At 48.4% G+C, this 18,905-nt stretch overlaps 1 protein-coding gene across 1 annotated transcript in view; it reads left to right on the top strand.

Annotated features, from left to right (window-relative positions):
* The window catches only part of LOC135385240 (uncharacterized), a 119,242-nt gene that overhangs the window by 81,514 nt on the left and 18,823 nt on the right, over positions 1–18,905 (top strand). The window contains exons 18-20 of the mRNA XM_064614444.1: positions 1,711–1,760; positions 2,558–2,697; positions 9,718–9,903. Coding sequence (XP_064470514.1) covers positions 1,711–1,760; positions 2,558–2,697; positions 9,718–9,903 — 376 coding nt within the window. The remainder of the gene's footprint in view (positions 1–1,710; positions 1,761–2,557; positions 2,698–9,717; positions 9,904–18,905) is intronic.

The following is an 18,905-nucleotide window of genomic DNA, read 5'->3' as shown; positions in this document are numbered from 1 at the left end:
TTCAGGTATAGGCATGTCCCATAAATAGTGAGACACCCCTTTTAAGGGGATAGTTGCATCCGGAAACGCATCTATGAAACGGATATGACTATGTTCGGGATCGGCCTACAATATACCCGGCTAAATGTTTCGTCCAAAAAGTACTTAGATATTAAATAAACGGATTTTAAAGATCAGCGCTGCTTCCACGACCACAGAAGCTCCGGCGGCGTGAGTATACTCCCTAAGCGGATGTGTGTGCGCTCGGCGCTGAGACTAGGAAAGGCGCAGTCCAGAATCCCCGTAGCTCTACGTGACGCCTGCACTGCCACGATATTCCTTTTCTCGAGGTTGTGCCCTTGTTGGTTCTTAGGGAGTGACGTTTTCTCTTTTCCAGAAAGGGCATTCCGAAATACTCTCAACACCCGGCGTCTGCTCTTGCCATGTATTCCGTTAAGTAATAGTCAAACTACGTCACTGTGTAGCGTGGGAGCTTCGATACCGTCGTCAGTCGTCCAGGAGGGATAAAATGACACTACAGTTTCGAAAACGACTGGGACGAATGCGACCGTCCCTTTAAAATGCGGCTCTGATCCTACCCCAGGCTGAAATTGGCCTCAGGACGGCCACGTTTGTTGAACGAATTGGAGTTCGAATTGCGTTTGCTATTCCCACTGGTGTCAGTTCTTTATTATTTTTGAAATTAAGACAAGACCAGCGTCGAATGTGAACTATTCATAGCGTTACATCCGTTCAGATTACCTGGGAGATTTACCGTATCGTATTCATAATTCTGGGGAAGAAATACACCTATACGTGCATGTTGGACGAGCGTTTGCCGAAAATCAGCGCCCGCGTGCACGGATATTTGCGAGTGGTGTCGTCAGTTGCTTGGGTAGTGCTTTGGGCGCGCGCTACAGTATTCAACCTGCTCGCGCGCAATGCCCTGCCAAAGACAATGAGGATGCCTCTGAGAAATTTCCTCAACGTTCGACAAAGAGCGTCATTGACTCAATTTGCAGGAATCCCACACAGAGATTAACGCGGCATGGCGTTACTTCTGAAAGCCTGCTAGTGAAACAGCTTACGCACACTTTGGAATGTACAGTGAACCCTGGTTAATATGACCCCCGATAATCTGACATACGCGCTTTACGACCATACTCCGGGGGAACAATGCAGTGAAACCTCTGCAAATATCCCCCGTTAATATGACAATTCCGCATTATGACCAATATTTTCGGGAACGACCATTGTCATAATAACGAGGGTTCACTGTATGTCCACTTGACCTGCTTTTCATATCCTATTTGTATAAACTATGGTTCCCCCAGTATGTATTCCATAAAGCAAAAGTAGACTTCCTGTTGATACACCGTCTGCAAGAAATAAGGACCATTTCGACATTAGCAAGAGATGAATATCATAGAAAACCAAATTAAAAATAGGAAATATAAAGCTGAAGAGGAGCCTGTCGATCTGCACATTTCGAAAATGCTGTTCATATGACTGTTGGGAGGGGTGGGGGTGCGGGCTTGTGCTTGGGGCACTGTGCTTCCCCAACATTGGGAAGCACAGTTGGTGGCAACAGTTCCGCAGTGTCTGGAATTTCAATACACAGCCGTTTCCATCTTATTTCCATTCCTTCTTTTCTCTATTATATAGCCGTAGTGTGTACATATCTTGTTTGTATTATACTTCCCTCACCTTTCCGTTTTTTTTTTTTTTCAGATGAAGCAAGTCTACCCTCACGTGAAGAATGTAGAAATTCTGGATTGCCCGTAAGTCTAACGCACATAGATTGAGCGGGCCTCTTGTGTTATTGAAACTTAACTTGATACCTTCACACCCGACATGCTTCCTCGGCGCGTTGAACGACCACCGTCACGCTGTTTTGTGACACACAGTGTTAAATTTCCAAAACGACGCGTTGCCGTAGCCATGCCAGAGGGCGAAAAATACTTCGTGATGCTCCTCCAAACAGTTCACACCATACCAAATTATAAAAATTATATAACTTGCCATAACTTTCATTCATTTTGCCAATCCTGTCGTGCAGTACCTCTCACACTAGTGTACAAATGCAACCCACGCGTTTCAAAATTTGTTTCATGTTTTTAGTTTGTTTCAAAAATGGCGAGATCAGGTATCCCGCACAAGTACTCCGCATATGATCTCGCCCTTATGGGGCGTGCAGGATACAGCTGTTGTTGTTCCTCCTTCTCACGTGGGCTGCGTCGAGGCTTTACGTTTTTTTTTTCATTATTTTTTGTTAGGCAATAGTGCATAACTTACATGGCAGTATGCCAAAGGGCGAGACGAGGAATCCCGCACAAGCACCCTGCACATGATCTCTACGTTATTGCGCGTGCGCGATGCAGCTGTCACTCTTACTTCTTCCCACGTGGGCTGCGTCGGGGCCTGAATTTGTTGTAGGCAACCAGTGCATAACTTACATGGCAGTATGCTTAAGGGCGAGAGGAGGAATCCCGCACAAGTACATCTGGGACATTGTGCTGGGGCATTCCCGACTTCAACTTCTGAGTATGCATGATGAAAAGATGTGCGATTGTTTCAGGAATGGTGAATACAAGATTCGCCTCGTGTTCGACAAGATACCTGATGAAGCGAAAATAACCAGGGATTGCAAAGGGGTGCAGGGCAACCATGAACAGTGCCTTCTCCCGGGAAACCTAAGAGTACAGAAGAGCAGCCTAGGTAAGCACATGTGTGTCAAGATGACGCTAAACCTCGCGGTTGCTACCCTAATATTTGCTCTTTCTCTGAGCAGCTTCCTTAGCATCCTGTAGACTGGACTTCATGGTATGCGTAGCTGATGTATCCAGCCCTGTTGGGTAGCTGAATCGCAGAATACGAAAATTACACGGCGGAACAAGGGCTGTCTGAAGGGTGCTGTCGCTCTCTAAACTGGATTGCATGTTGTTATGGAACAGGCGCTAACGCTCGGGTCTGGTCTTTATGCGGCGGGCACGGACACAACTTTAAGAGTGGTGTTCGTGCTGAGCTGAGCTGCAAAATACGAGCACATGTGAATCTCTAATTTTGAGTTGACAGCAGTGTTAAAGGGAGACTTCGGTACCAAACGGATTTCGAGTTTGTGTTATTTCTACAATCATTACATGACTAGAACACGGTTATGAAATGTTTCCTTAGAATTTGAAACAGGAATTATAAAAACGATTCTTGAAATTTGCGAGTGGTTGGCTTCGGCCGGCCTGCGTCGATGGAAGTCTTCTGTGGGCAACACTGGTCGACAGATGTCATAGTGCATGCATTCCATTCTCTAGTGCCTGTGTTCGTTCTAATCTCATAGTTCTTGCGTTAATTATACGGCAATGAGCGAAAAGGAAGGTGGGTCGAGATGTTGCTTCAAACCATGTGACAACAAGTCAGTTTGAGCGTTGGGTATTATTGATTTCTCCTCTCCAAAAGATGAACAGCGTTGCCATCTGTGCGTGTGTGCGTGGGGGGGGGGGGCAGCACTCCGAAAGACGAGATCAACAAAACATCATACAGCAGAACTTGTTCCGACCATCTCACACCTCAGATGTTCGACATCAGAGCACGTCTCATACATGAGCTCGGAGTATCTGAAGAACGAAAAGTCCTAGCGAGTCATGCTATTCCTATGCTGTTTCCCGACTCTCCGAAGCCGACTCAACTTAGCGCGTACATCAAACAACAACGCAGAGAGGTATACATTATCAATTAAGATGTTTTCTAGCATGTTAATGGACACATGTCCGATAGACGCAAAAGGATATAGGTCGTAGACCATGCTCTGAGGGAAGTGGCTGACTGCGGTTCCTGTGAAGTCTGAACCAAGCAGTATACCAGCATAGACGTAAAACGCATCGTACGAGCGTTATGGGCGTCCTGTAAACTGAATCCTTAGAAATATATTGCATCAGAGTGATTCTGAACGTCGGATCCTTCGGATTCGTCAGAATGCAAATCGTACCTCGCGTTGTCAGGTGAACGAGCATCTATAGAAGACGGAGAATGGTCCTCTGTTGCGAATAGACACCTCCCTGTTTACAAAAAAAAGAAAAATTACGTCAGATGGTACAGCAGTCCCGCCAATTTGGTAGACTAGAACTGCTATATAAAACATCAGTAAGTCACAAGAAAGCCACGTTTAAATGTGGATTCTCATATTCTAAGATTTTCTTTTTTGTAATTCCTTAGATATTATTAGTTTTGTGGCCTTGTTCAGCTCTGTTCTGCCGGTAGCCCTATCTTTTCGGTTGCCGTTTCTAAAGATGGATACCGGGCTCTTGGCTACCGGGCTCTTCCATCTTGAGCTTGCAGACCCTAGTTTCTCTCGGAGTGCACGGAGTGTCTCTATACAAAGCAAGCACGAACTACGTCATAATAACAAACCACATTACACACAGGATTACAGCATTGACTTTCAGACGATGCAACTCTTGGGGGTTTCTTTCAGCCTTCTTTTCTTTCCGCGGTGGACTGGGAACGCGTATGAAGTCTCGAAAGCGACTAAAAACGTGACTAGGTGTGTATACTAATACAAAGAAGCCACCTGTGGTCTTCGTGAAGGAATACGGCTTTGTGAAATGGCGGTGTTCTCCACCCGCGCTGTTTCGGTTTCGATATGTCTACCAACGTCATCATTACGTCACGGTGACGTTTCTCCTGTAGAGGTCTATACGCCCCTCACACGCACAGAACCGTCCACACGAAGCTGTCGCTGCGAATAATCGCCTTATATGTCTGAGTACCCTGATCCCCAATCTTCGTCCATAGTGTCGTACGCATTCGTTTTCGGGAACGTTAGCTGGGCGTCCTCACTCATGAGCACCCTCATGAAGATGCCTCACCCTCACCTCACAACGATGAGGTGAGGGTGAGTGAGGCCAGACCACGCTGAACGTTCCTCACGAGGCCAGTCGTGAGGCATTATCCCTTATGAGGCCCACAGTGAGGACCCTCATGAAGCCAGTCGTCGTGAGGACATTAATACGTGATGGTACAACGTATTCTGTGAGGATCCTCACGGATGAGGCCGTTAGGCCCTTTCTGAGGAACCTCACGGATGAGGCCGCGAGGCACCTTTCGCGAGCAACCTCACGAATGAGGTCATGAGGCCGTTCGTGAGGGGTCTCGCGGATGAGGTGATGAGTTCGGGCTCCTCTTTGCTGATGCTAAACACTAACGTTAAACCTCACTGTGACAGTAACAACTGTTACCAAATTTATTCAAGCACAGCACGAGATCCTATAAACAGTTTGATGCCGCGCAGTATCATTAGTACCAACTACCGACGCAGTAGTTCAACGCCGACGTGTCATGTGAACATGACGGAAAGTTCTTTTGAGGCTCATGTGCCTCCTAGTGACTTGAAGACACGTCAGGCCATGAAGGTATTCACGAGGCGAGGGCTCGCGAGGATGAGGGGTCGTGAGGCCATGAGGGTCCTCATGAGAAGAAGGTACGCGAGGCCATGAGGGCCCTCATGAGGTGAGGGCACGTGAGGATGAGGACTCATGAAGCCATGTGGGTCCTCATTAGGCGAAAGTACGTCAGGCGCCGTGAGAACATGAGGGCCCTCATGAGGTGAGGACACGTGAGGATGAGGTCCCTCATGAGGTGAAGATACGTGAGGCCATAAGTGTTGTGAATAGTCTCATGAGGTGAATGCATGTGAAGATGAGGATGGTGAGCCCTCTCGGGGTCCCGATGCCCTGAGGTGAGGTTTGTGAGGGCAAAATATAAAATGGAATGCGAGGGTGAGGGCGACTGAGATTTAGTTACTCGTAAGGAAAATTTGGTGAGGGTGAGTGAGGCCAATAACGTCTGTGCTTCGTGAGGTGAGAATGAGTGAGGCCGCAGGAAAATGCCCACCTATGGACGTAACACAGCGTAGCAACGTCCGCATACCCGCATCATGGTATCTTGCATGCCGGCTGCTTGCCCGCTCTATGTATGGTGACGTCACGTCGACGCCGGCGCAGTTGCCTTGAGTGGGCATCCACCTTTCCACGTTCCAGTTTCGGTTTGATTATTTCATGTCTGAGGCAGACTTGATCACATAAGGGGAAACAAAGGTTAAGACAGGTATTCGGGGGCAATTATGTACCAAGTACAATATGCATCAATTTTTTTCTCCGATCGTTGCGGACTCTCCCTTTAAACGGCTACCTTAAAGGAGCATAGAAGTGACCCCTTTTTTTTTCGCTGCGGCGTGTTGCGCAATGAATAAAATGACCTCCTGCGAAAGAACGATGAGCTCAAGCGACCTACAGAGCACGGGCAACGCTCTGTTCAGTACACGTTCACAGTTCACCTCTCCACGTGCAAAGAGCGCATCGCCCAACTAGAAGACGTCGTGACGCAACATGGCTCCGGAACGTAACCAGTGGCGTACAGCCGCGCACCTTAAGCATGTATAAGCGGCGCGTGGTCTGAGAAAAAAAAAAGACAGAGCCATTGCAACATCACGCGAGGCTCGTGTCTGAGGGCTGCGGCTGCTTTCTCCGACTGTTTTTGGAAATCCGATGGCGCAATGACAATACATCGCAGAGCGAAAATATTTTGCATGGTGACTCTTGGGGTACAAGACTGGTCAGCGGTGAACTTCGTTCAATAGATGGCATCGCGATAGGAGGAGCTTTGAACTTCGCGAAGTTCAATAGAAATGTTTCTCCTTCCCGGTCACTGAAGTTGCTCCTACGTCAGCACCAATAAAGGAAAAAATAAACAAAAAGGTTGGCTCGTCAGCGACACGCCCAACGGCATGCGAGAAGGTAGAGGTAGATAACGTGGAGTGAAACAGTGAAGAACTAGAAAGTGAGCCGCTGTTGTCTGCAGATATCCTCGTCGTGTATCTTTACAACTGAGCCCATGTAAACATATAAGTGCATTAATTGCGATGACACTGTAGACAGCTACGGCAAAAATTACGGAAGATTCAGTGTCCTCCGGCGGCACTTTGAAAGAGCCTGGATCCGCGCGCTTCCGAAGCTCAGTTGGACGTGCTGCTCAACTACATGGAGCAGCACCAATTCCTGGCAAGACCCACGCCATGGAGCATTCCCGCTTAGAAACATGGTGCGCGTTGCAAAGCACACTGACGTCGCTGTCCGAAGGACGTGAAGATAAACGTTGTCAGCGGAACATTTGCGAGAACTGTTGCGGGAGAACGATTCAGCGAATCGGTATTTAAAAAATGCGGCAGTGGGCATCTTGACGCGCATATACGGACCACTACGATCGGACCCGTTCCAGTTCCACACACGCACGGTAGGCATGCGCGCGCTTCTCCTGCTGTCTCATTGGATGCTGCCAGTCTTTGCCCCCTGAGGATCCCATTCGTTGCCGCCAAAGACGGCTCTGTTTCGACTGCGTTTTTTTTTTTTTTTTTTTCTAGACAGTAGCATTCTGTGAACTAATTTTGTTTGATTATAGTGCTAATGGAAACACGGACTTTCATTTGAGAGCAAGTTGTCTTTGCATTTTATTGCCCCTTTACTAGAGGTCAGCCAGTACTAGGCTTGCTATTCTTACCTGGAATATCTGTTTCTACAGAATAAATAATAGTGCCGTGACGTTACACGTAAGGTTTGTCTGCCCAGAGTGGAGACATGTTGCCGTGCGATAGTTGCACGATAATTTCGACCACTTGGGGTTCTTTTGACATGCGCCGGAAATCTCCGACACGTGGTTTCTTCAGAAGTGTGGGCAGTTATAGGAGCCACGAATACCAATCAGCAACCGGTGATGGAAGAAAATGGGAACGGTTTACGAGATTATAGCGAGACGCATGCGATATTCTATTAGGAAACGATTAATTGCACTGTACTGTCTAATGCTGTTTCTGAGAAGAAGCTCTTACTTGCTTTTTTCAGTAACTACTTACGTTAACGGGTTGATTGCGAAACACCTCGTGTCATTGTCGTCGCTTATCTGTTGTTGCAGCTAAGTTACTTCTCAAAACTGTCGCCATGTGCGCCGATGATTGCCATGGTGCACTGCCGTGTATGCCAATGGGAGTCTGGCCATTTATGGGACCTTCCTATACCTGAGGCTCCACCCACTTTTTGAGGTATCTAGCCAATCAGAGGTCGAAATACAGTTGTCTATTATTACGTCCATACAGTACTTATACCTCACCCTTATTTACTGGGTACCACCAATTTGGAGAAACTTGATTGATTCGGATGGAAACGGATTACACTCATGACAGACCAAAACGACGGATTTTGCGCCCACTTTTATCAACGCATCTGCATGGAGAGAGGCATGTTGGGAAGGCTCAGAATTGCAGAAATGGTTGCTGGCAGAAGTGATTGGCCAGGATGACGGTACGACCGCTTCTTCGTAGCAGACGACAGCCGTTATGAAGTTTTATATCACGTAATGTAAGTACATTGAATCAAAAATGAGCAAAGATGTATGTATAAATAAAATGCAAGTATATAATGCAAAATCCTACGTATAAGGGTCGTCCTTCTTGCTGTCTTCCTGGTATCACGATCTTAACTAGGTCTAACGTTAGCGACGAAACATCCAATTTTCACGTAAATAATGATGGCGGAGCGAAAGTTGAAGCTGATTTTGGCACATGCGTACATGAGGATATATACTCACAGTATGAAATTAAAGTAGTCTGTGAAAATTTTTTGTCACGAAATCTCCGCTTCGCCGTTCCAAGCACCATCCTCCATCTTGGTGAAAATTTAGTGTCATGGCAGCCCCCATGGAAAACGGTAACCAGTGAAATGCGCATAAGTTTGATTGACAGGTCGAGCCTCTTTTTAGGCTCCTTCTAATGGCCAGACTCCCTTTGGCATACACGGCACTGCCATGGTGTCTCATAGTCACTACACCGGGCGGTTCCGATACTGCATTAGCATGAGCGTGCTAGCAAGGGCGCGATTAACGGAAGTAAAAATATGAATGGACAAGCTTTTATTTGAGCGATCGGACTAATTCTCGGGGATCCCAAATAAAGCCTCGGCCGCTGTGTGATTGTAAAGGAAGGAGCCCTCGCCAGCATAACGCATATACAGAGCAGGGGGAAATAACGACTGAGACAGATAAGCACAGGGGCAGGTAGTCCTGAGTGATGATCGAAGTGATTGAACATGCATGTAGGCGTCACCAAGCGTGCAACGTGCCTACTTCTCAAACAGAATTGGATCCCATGCTCTTTGAGGAGTTGGCACGTTGCAGCTCCCTTTGTGTGAAGACAACCGCGTCGTTTGCTGCGAGTTTCCGCCATCTTGACGCCCACGCACAGTTCGCGATGCGTTCCCAAAAGTGTAGCTATACGCTCAGCGACACACGTCGTTTTGGAGTTGAGCAAACACAGAGCACAGGACGTTTGAAAAAGCGAGTGAAATCGGAATACAGCATTCATGCATGGTGAGGGTGGGCTTCAAAATGGCGGGACTCGGTTCTGCAATGGGTGACTCCACCATACCCAGATGGAGCTATTCTTCAGGCTAAACCTAGTTCAAGGGTCATTGATTTCAGTGATCGTTGAGGTCTGCCCCTGCGATAGGGGTATGACTCTCGATAAAATGGAATGGTAAGTGATTGGGACGGATTCGTTAACCTCGTGCCGTTCGAAAACGCCGCCATTGTAAATGTCGGCAGGCGTTCATCGTCTTTCAACCTGGTACGAAATAGCAATAAAACTATATACATTCTTGAGCTTCACATCCGTTTCAATTATTTGTTTGTTCTTTGCAGAATTCACAGACGAAAACCTTTGTGATAGTATCCTGAGGGGTTACATACGTGATCTGAATCAAAATCACGTATGCCAGAAACGAGGAAGCGACTACATCTTGAAGTGTCCCGACAAGTTCAGACCTGTGAATGAAGACAGATTTCCTATACAACCGAACTCTTTGTTGAACGTGTATTACTGTTCAGGTGAGTGACATATCATCGCTTCACGGGAAAACGTTATTCCTCAAATAAGCTTAAGTTTAGTGGTTCTCACCTTTCCAAACTAAATGGTGCAAGAGCACATTTTCAGATAACACGTACACAGTGCGGGAACAGCATTAACGGACACTTTGCTCTTTTAATCGTTGTACAGCGTACACCGCTGCAATGTTAGAAAATTCCTCACACTCACGATTTCCGTGCACAAGTTTCGTTGTAGGATAGACAATAGCATACATTATGACGACGCATTCGAATATTCACGAATGACTTCTTTGCCAGATTATACCAAATTTATGTCTATGATTTACAGCGCCAACTCTGTCACGTAGACGTGTTCCACATGTAAGGCTATGATTTTTTTAGCGAAAGCTGGATGAGATCATAGGGAATTTTAGGGGGACATCTCTCACTGTAGATTTGCGCATTACGTACGCACACGAACCTACGAATGAATACCTCTAACCTACCAAATGTTGAAACGTCAACATATACTATAGCAGAATGCAATATTCCGGGAACATTTAAATACAACAATGTAGCAACGTTTGTATAACACGTGACCACCAGAAAATACTGCAGCTTAGCAGCAGGTGTGCATGCAGCTTCGCGCGGTGGAGTTGAATGGGTGACGACTGTCTCGACGATGAAGACCAACCCACATACGACGTTTTCTCGACGGAAAAAGGTCGAGGGCTCGACGGTTTCCTCTCGGCTCTGGAAACAATGGGCTTCGACGTGTTTCGCCGATGTATGGGATGAGCAGATCTTTGAGGCGAACAGCGGAAGTGACGCGCTGTCATGACCAATCGCTGCCTGCCGTATGTGGGCACTGGCACAGCAGGGTGCTCACGGGCAGACTTATACACGTTACAAAAAAAAAGTAACTTAACACCCTAACTCGCTAACACGAAATCATCCGTTACCAAAGTAGCAAAAGTAAAATGGTTCCCGTTACCCGACAGTAACGAGTTACTCTTACGTTACCATGGCATTACAGAGCCGGGATACACATGTCAAAATTGAAATTGACATGTGCTTTATTTGGTCCGAGAATTTGCATGGAATTCGCTTTGAACAATAGCTTGCACTCAAAATGAGCATCGGCTATTTTGGCGCGTCTCCTTGTGAAAGCCTTCGTGGTAGGACTGAATAATTGCTGTGGAAAGGTACGGCTGCGTCAAATACAGCCACATTTGCTTGATCCAGGACTGGAAGCGCTGGAAGACTGATTATAGTAGCGGGACTGCTTTTCCTTTTCTTATTTACTTTTGCAAAGCTGCCAGGAGGCTACACGACATCAGGTACAGGTATACGTGCGCTAATAAACACTGCACCAACATCTCTAAGCCATAAAATTAGTGAAACTTCTCCGGCTACCATCTTAAAACCCCGCATTTGCTCCACAAGGTATTCGATTGATTAGTGAAAAGCAGCGCCTTTAACATATAATCCTCAATACGATAACTGCGACAGCCAACAGAAATGTCAAACACGCTTGCCTTAACACTGCTTCTTCAAATTCGAGTACGATGTCTGGTACGCACAAAGACGTTTTGTTTACGGAATGCAAAGATGGCACGAAAATACTAAACTTCCACTACCTCTTGTCGCCTTCACCTTGAACGTTTCGTCCAACGCTGGCCACGCTGGCGTGGTTGTTATTTGTTCCACCTTACTAATCACTAATACCCAGACCATCACACGGGCAGTCTTCAGTGGTGATTGAACGTAGCGCCTCCAAGCGTGTAACGTGTCAACTTGTCAAGGAGCTTTCGATCCAATGCTCCCTGACAGGTTGAAACATTACGCGTTAGCTGGCGCTCCGCGCATGTTCAGTGATCATGGAGGATGCTCGTGTGGCAGGGGTAAGAATAAGATGAGCACTGGATCTCACTGGAGCCGACAAGTGTGCAGGTGGAAGGGCAAATAGGCAGTGAGGGATACCCTGCGCGGTTAATGACACGCACCAGCTACATATATTGTACGCGGGATCTCGTCATCCAGGTCAGATGAACACATTTTACAACAGCACGGCGAATCCTCAGGGGGTGACATTGTCATGACATGCCACGAGTTTAGTCTAGTTTAGTGACTCTAGTTTGTCCATGGGCAGCAAGCAGTGATACAAAAAAAAATGAAACAGAATCCCACGGCCTATTTCCAACAATACTTCACATGGTCAATGAGGCGATCGGATGGCAGTGCTGTATTCGTCATGCCGGTAATCTTACGCCTCAACAAAAGAATGACTGTCGACCAGAGGCTCCCAGGAGCTGAACATCCAGGTCAGGTCACCAGTCAACACAACATTGCAAATTCAACGCTGAAAATACGTTGAAAATCAACCATGTGAATGCAGGATCAACGTTGACAGCTAACGTTGATTCAACCTGGCTAATGTCACAGCCAGAAACGGGTTAAATTAACAGCGACCAGAACGCATATTCCACGTAACTGAAACGTAGTTTACGCGTTAATTCAACGTATACCAATGTTGAAAGAGCGGAATTAACAGCAAACTGACAACGTAGAATTAACGTGCCATGAAAATGCAAATTAAACTCAACTACATTTTTAATTATTATTGAATACATGTTATTTATCGATGCTTTTATTTCACAAATAAACATAATGTCCTCATAATAGTCATAAATCATGACACAATAATATGTTTGCCGTAAAGTTTTATTCTCCTTACATTATATTAGCACTGACACATTTTTCGATACTCCCTCTCGTGGACAATAAGGACACTTAACTGACCATTCTAATTGTTGAAAGGCACTAGAGCCTCGCGGGAAGCCACGTCGTTTCGGCATCCAGGCTGTCTTCTTTCTTTGAAACTGAACACCAACAACGCAAAAGATCAATTCGAACAGCTAAGAGAAAACTTACGTTACATCTGTGTTACAGGCTCGCCCTTTGCTCAACATCTGCCTTTCATTCATGCATCGCCCTCTGTCCTGAAATACAACTGACAATAATTACCACACAAACAAATTTGAAACGGCCAACAACGCTGAAAAACAATTCGGGAGCCCACCATGTAACAGTGGCCCTGTTTGCATACTCTACAAATGTAAACACAATTATGAACTCAAATCCGACGTGCACATACCTGCACTTTCTACGAATCACTCATAAACCGCACACAATGCCTTGCAAGCAGCGGCGATAATCTCTGAGTCAGCTTCCTGGTAGTAGAGAGAGCCCGTCGTAACCGTTATAACTAACTCGTGCAGCAGACACGGACAGCGCTCATTTCCGAATAGTTTTATTTTTAGGTATGTGTTGTACCCCTGTCACACGTACTATTTCAGTGTCATTTTCGTGCAGTGCACTCGTCCCAAGCGAATATCACTTTCACTACATGCTTGCTCCACGGCTCAAGTAAGGGTGTTTATGTTTATTCGTTCGGAGGCGCTCACAGTGGATGATGTCACGGACCTGGCTCGAAGGCGTATGAGAATTGGCTAAGATCTGCCAGCTGTGAGTTTGCATATTCGCTTAGAGTCGCCTCCGAGGCAACTGGCGAGCTCGCAGATCCTTCCCACATGGCGTTTGGAAATGGTTTTCATTTAGACCGTCTAGACCGCCTCACAACCCGAATCATATTGTGGAATTAGTCGTAAGTGCTGTGGAAACCTACGTTCCCACAACCTCGGGGCGTCAGCCCGTCCGTTCCGCGCGCAAAGGAACAAGCAGCACACACAGAAATTCAAACAGACATACCAGATTTATTGTCCTTCAGACCAAAGCCCCCCGGCAGCAGGCAATCCCAAACCAAAAAAGGCTCTCCGTGATAACGAGCCCCCCGCTTTTATCTATTCGGTCATGCCCCCCTTCGTCGGATGCCCAGCGCGCCCTCTGTCGGAGGGTATCCGGACGCTGGATCCGATACTTCCCCTCCCCCTAGAGGGTCATCTGGTCGTCCGTCAGTTCTAGGACTGCCTCGTCGAATGATGACTGCGGGGCTGCTGTCTGGGGTGGAGGAGGCCTTGCTTCTGCCAGTAGTTGTGGCTTGAGTCGTCTTAGGGTTGACAGGGCCGCGCTGACATCGCTGTCCTTGCGGGCGGCTTCGACCCGGGCGAGGTGGAGGGGACCCCTGCGATGGGTGGCACGGTGCAACTCGGGAACGAGGCAGGTTGGGCAGAGCATTCGTTTCTCATCTGCCGTGAGTGGCTGGAGTGGGCCAGCGGGGTGCCGCTCTGTCAGGGTGTGGCCCCGAAAGGGAGCTGGAGTGAGGGCCAAGTCATCACCTCGGAGAGGCCGCGGCTGGCTGGTTCAACGCGATCGGGATGCCCACGACACTGGCTGCCCGTCTGCAACGATGGTCCACGTTGCCACGGAGTGGCCCTGGGGGAAGGGAGGACCAGGTGCGCGTGCAGAACTTCCCTGCGAACGGGAACGGGAGTCAGGCCGGGGGGACTGCGCGCAGAACCCCGGAGTCTTCCAGGGCTGGCGGGGCCGGGAACGTCGACGCATCTGTATGCGAGGATAGAAAAAAGGGAACACGGTAAGAGGGCATCCCCAAGTCGTAAGCGCCGGAAGGGCACTCCCTAGGACAAACAGCGGAAAACTGTGCAACAGAAATCACACTAATAAAACACTATATCACAAGCACTATGCTTAGCGATGGAGATAGTGGCAGCTACGTGCGCCGCCTGCGGGGACGCAAGTTGTACCGGCTGGACGCAGGTCCGGGAACGGGATCCGGGTCCAGGTTCTGGAGGAAGGCAGGTTGCAAATCGGGCTCCTCTCCGTCCGGGTCTCGGAGATGGTAAGACTTCAAGTCCGAGATGTGAACCGGCCCAGTCTCTTCGCCGGTATCGCAGCGACGAAGCCTGTAAGTGAGGCCGGAGGCGCACGCACTTACCTCGAAGGGGCCATCCCACCTATCTGCGAGTGAAGCTGCAAAGCCTCGAGACGCATCACTTAGCGGGTGAGTCCGTCGAAGGACGAGGTCACCGACGCTGTAGGTGAGGTTCCGACGTCCAGGGTTGTACTGGCGAGCCTGGTCCAACCTTGCGACGTCCAGGTTCTCCCGAGCTGTCCGGGCTGCATCTTCCAGTCGACTCCGGAGGTCCTCAGCAAACTTTGAATAAGGAGGCCGGGTAGCACCATCCCGGAGGCCCAGAGCATTCTCCACTGGAAAAGGTGCCTCTCGTCCCAAGTTCAGGAACGCCGGGGTGAATCCTGTAGACCTGTTGACAGTCGTCCGTGTAGCGAACGCCAGCTCGGCCATGCGAAGATCCCAATCACGGTGGTGCTGGCTAGTAAAAGCAACCAACTTCATTTTCAGGTTCCGATTAACACGTTCGGTAATATTAGCCTGAGGGTGATACGGGGAAGTCTTCTTATGCTGAATGCCTAAGACAGCGCAAGAATCTGAGAACACCTTACTTGTAAAGTAGGTTGCGTTGTCGTTGATCAGCTGTGCTGGAAACCCGAGCCGGCAAAAGGTGTCGAGTAGTTTCTCTCACACTCTCTGGGAAGTCAGTGTCCTGAGAGAAAACAGCTCAACCCATTTCGTGAAATCATCAGTAACCACGAACAAATACTGGTTACCTCTAGGATTACGGGGAAATGGTCCCATCACATCACAAGCAACTATCTGCCAGGGTCTATTACTCTGAACAGGCTGTAAGCGCCCAGGGGGTAAACCACCACGAGGTTTTGCTGTCTCTGGCATACGGGACAAGTACGAGCATACGTTGTTACATCCTGCCTCATTCCTGGCCATGTCGCAACACGACACAACTTTTCATAAGTTTTCCTGCCGCTGCTGTGACCTGCCAAGGCCGAGTCATGAAAGTAACGTATGAAAGACTTACGCAACTTCCGTGGCACCACGACTCTGAACGGGGATGAGCCGTCGTCCTCATCCGCCTGAGGTATGTATCTGAACAGGATGCCATCCTCGCCCAGCAGATAGGAGTCGTGCCGTCCGTCAGTCGTTCCGGTGTCCGCCGAGTCTTGCTCAGCTATCCACTGCGACACTCGCTGACAAAGGCCGTCCGCTCTCTGAGCGTCTAGGACCTGCTCTCTGCTCACGACGGAGCCCCAAGACGAAGATACGTCTCGTGCCACCTGTGCTGCTGCCAGAAGTTGAGAAGGCGCCTCGGTGCCTTCTTCTTCCCCGTCCAGTAGAGGCGCGCGGGACAGCGCGTCTGCTACCACGTTCGTTGAGCCCCGCCTGTTCTCCACGTTGAAGGAGTAGCCTTGTACCATCAGGGCCCACCTGGCATGTCGTCCAGACGGGTTATGGAGCCGCTGCAGCCAAGAAAGTGCCTGGTGGTCAGTCTGGACAGTGAAGGTACTGCCGTCCAGGTAAAGGTCGAACTTCCTGAAACCGAAGATGATCGCCAGGCACTCCTTTTCCGACACGGAGTAGTTCCGTTCTGCCGGATTCAGCGTGCGACTTGTAAAAGCCACTGGACACAGAGTAGCGTCATGCTCCTGCAAGAAAACTGCGCCAACACCATAATCGCTTGCATCTGTTTGCACAACAAATGGTCTGCTAAGGTCGGGCAGATAAAGCATAGCCATATCAGCGATTGCTTGTGATAGAGCTCGAAATGATCGTTCCTGCTCTTCTCCCCAACTCCAGCGCGTGTCCTTGCGCAACAACTCGTTAAGCGGCTGCGCTAGCTCGGCACAATTAGGAATGAATTGTCTGTAAAAACCAACCACACCTAGGAAGCGCTGCAAGGCTTTGACGTTACCGGGAACCGGAAACCACGTGATCGCCTTTAGCTTGTCGTCGTTAGGACGGATGGTACCTCCGTCCACCACAAAGCCGAGAAGGCTTTTCCTAGACGATGTCAGCTGCACCTTGCGGGGGTTGATCGTTATGGGCCTGTTGCTCTGGGCCAGGTGGCGCGAGTGAGCAGCAACATCAGCGCCCCAAATCATGCAACACTCCCCAGTTTAGCAGACGACGCGGCACTTTCAAGTACACGGTTTCGAGTTGTTCGCGCTTTTCAAGAAGCACCGCTTTTTCTGTTGATTTCCTACAGGTTTTGTAGCTTCCTTGGCACCATACAGTTTGACACACCGTGCAAAACCCGCTGATGGAACTCCTTACTGTTGTGATCTGCGGCCGTTGGGGCCCGAAATGGCGCTGTGCAAACTTCACTGCAACAGCCCTATACCCGCCTCATTCATCCTTGCAAGGACGATTGACATGTGTTCCAAGTGTTCCTGAAAATTTCTAGAAAACACTACGACATCGTCCATGTATGCCATTGCGAAATTGTACAGCTGCCCGCAACCTTAACTTGAACGCCGCTTCGCGTGGCGGAGCAGGAAGAGAGACACCCTAGTGGGATTCAGCTGAACTATTGGGAGAGCGCGTTTCGGGCTGTTCCACTCGCGTGAAGGGGTGTTTGGTTGTTGCTCAAACGCCTCGAAGGCAGGTGGGGGTTGCTTTCTGAAGACGCTGTTTTCGGGATGGCGATTGTTTGTGTTGCTTGTGTGAGATGTACGCTGGGTGATATCGGTAATATCGGCGATATTCGTGGCATGGCCGCCGTTGACAGATAAGAATGATTATGTGCACCCGAATGGATTAACAATGATGCTGTATCAACTCGAGACGAAATAAATCAAGTAGAAATTATGTCAGCCGTATTAGGTGCGAGCAGTGATCTCCGCATTATGACATAGGGCACCGAAACGGCAATTGAAACAAGACAACTTGTGCATTTTCATGTCGCTACACCTGCGAGTGTTCTTGGCAGACAGTACATCCTTGCGTAAAGAGGATCCGCATAGATATAACCTGTAGTCTGCGTAAACTGCTATAACGTTTAACATACGACTTCAGAGAGAAAAGTAACACATACAGTTCCAAAGGACGAAGCTCTTTACCCGGCGACGGCTGAATGCCCCAAACTGCTGGGCAGCATCTCAAGGCATGGGTTAGTTCCGAGGTAGTCCGAATATGTTTTTTTTTTAATTCCGTGTTTGCGCCGCGAAGCAACTGTGGCTAAGAGCGGCGTACAGACGTGGACAGATGAAGAGAGCACAACAGGAAGGAGTGGGAGACAGGGGGGTTAGTATGCGTCCTGGGCCGACTTCAAGGGGAACTGTGCCTACATTTGTCTGGAAAGTCTTCGGAAAACCCAGGGAAAACCTCAGACAGCACAGCCGGTGACAGGATTCGAACTCGTATCACCTCCCAGTCTCGGCGTGGAAAGCGATCACACTAACCACTATGCCACGGGAGCTGGCAGTCCGAATATGTGCAAGGATGTATTGACCATCAAGAACACTTGCAAATGTAGCGACATGAAAAGGAAAGGCACAAGTTGTCCTGTTTCAATTGCCAGCTACTACGGCGGACTTCATTTCATTCTTTTCTGACTGAAATAAATGTGTGATGCGCTTCTATCCTCGTTTCACCTTGTTATCATCAGCAATGGTGTAGAGCATCGCCACTGAAGGAGATGAAACTTCACAATCACAAAATAAAGTTGTTTTATCCTCGTTTATTTCGCAAGGTATATTTAAACAGGTAGCGCAACTCCCATAGGCCCCTGTGGCTTCAGAATGACGCCATGATTGAGACGGTCAGCGCCATCCATCCGTTGCGCGGACTACTACGATTGTAAATAAATGACGTCACTAGCATGAATAATAATTAGTGCATAATTAGCCATGCACGTTTACATTGGCCCACTTCACTTGCTCTGTATTCCCTTTTCCGCGCCCAGTCAACAATACCAGACGGGAACACAAAAATAAAGCATATCAGGTTTAATGAATCATATAAATTCCAAATACATACGGTTATCACAGATTTTGACAACTCCAAACAGAAAGGCATCGTGATGACCATACAGAAATTAGGAAGGCTCACATAAGGCCCATTTCTCACCTAGAGCTATACGTATACCTAGTGATTAGACGTTTGCATTTATTCAATAAGTGGCCGTTATAGGTCCATCGCAACAAAACACGACATCGTTGTACACAGTTGG

The sequence above is a fragment of the Ornithodoros turicata genome, chromosome 2, assembly GCF_037126465.1.
Source record: "Ornithodoros turicata isolate Travis chromosome 2, ASM3712646v1, whole genome shotgun sequence".
In the NCBI taxonomy this organism is placed as follows: Eukaryota; Metazoa; Arthropoda; class Arachnida; order Ixodida; family Argasidae; genus Ornithodoros; species Ornithodoros turicata.
This window is presented reverse-complemented; position numbering and strand designations above follow the sequence as displayed.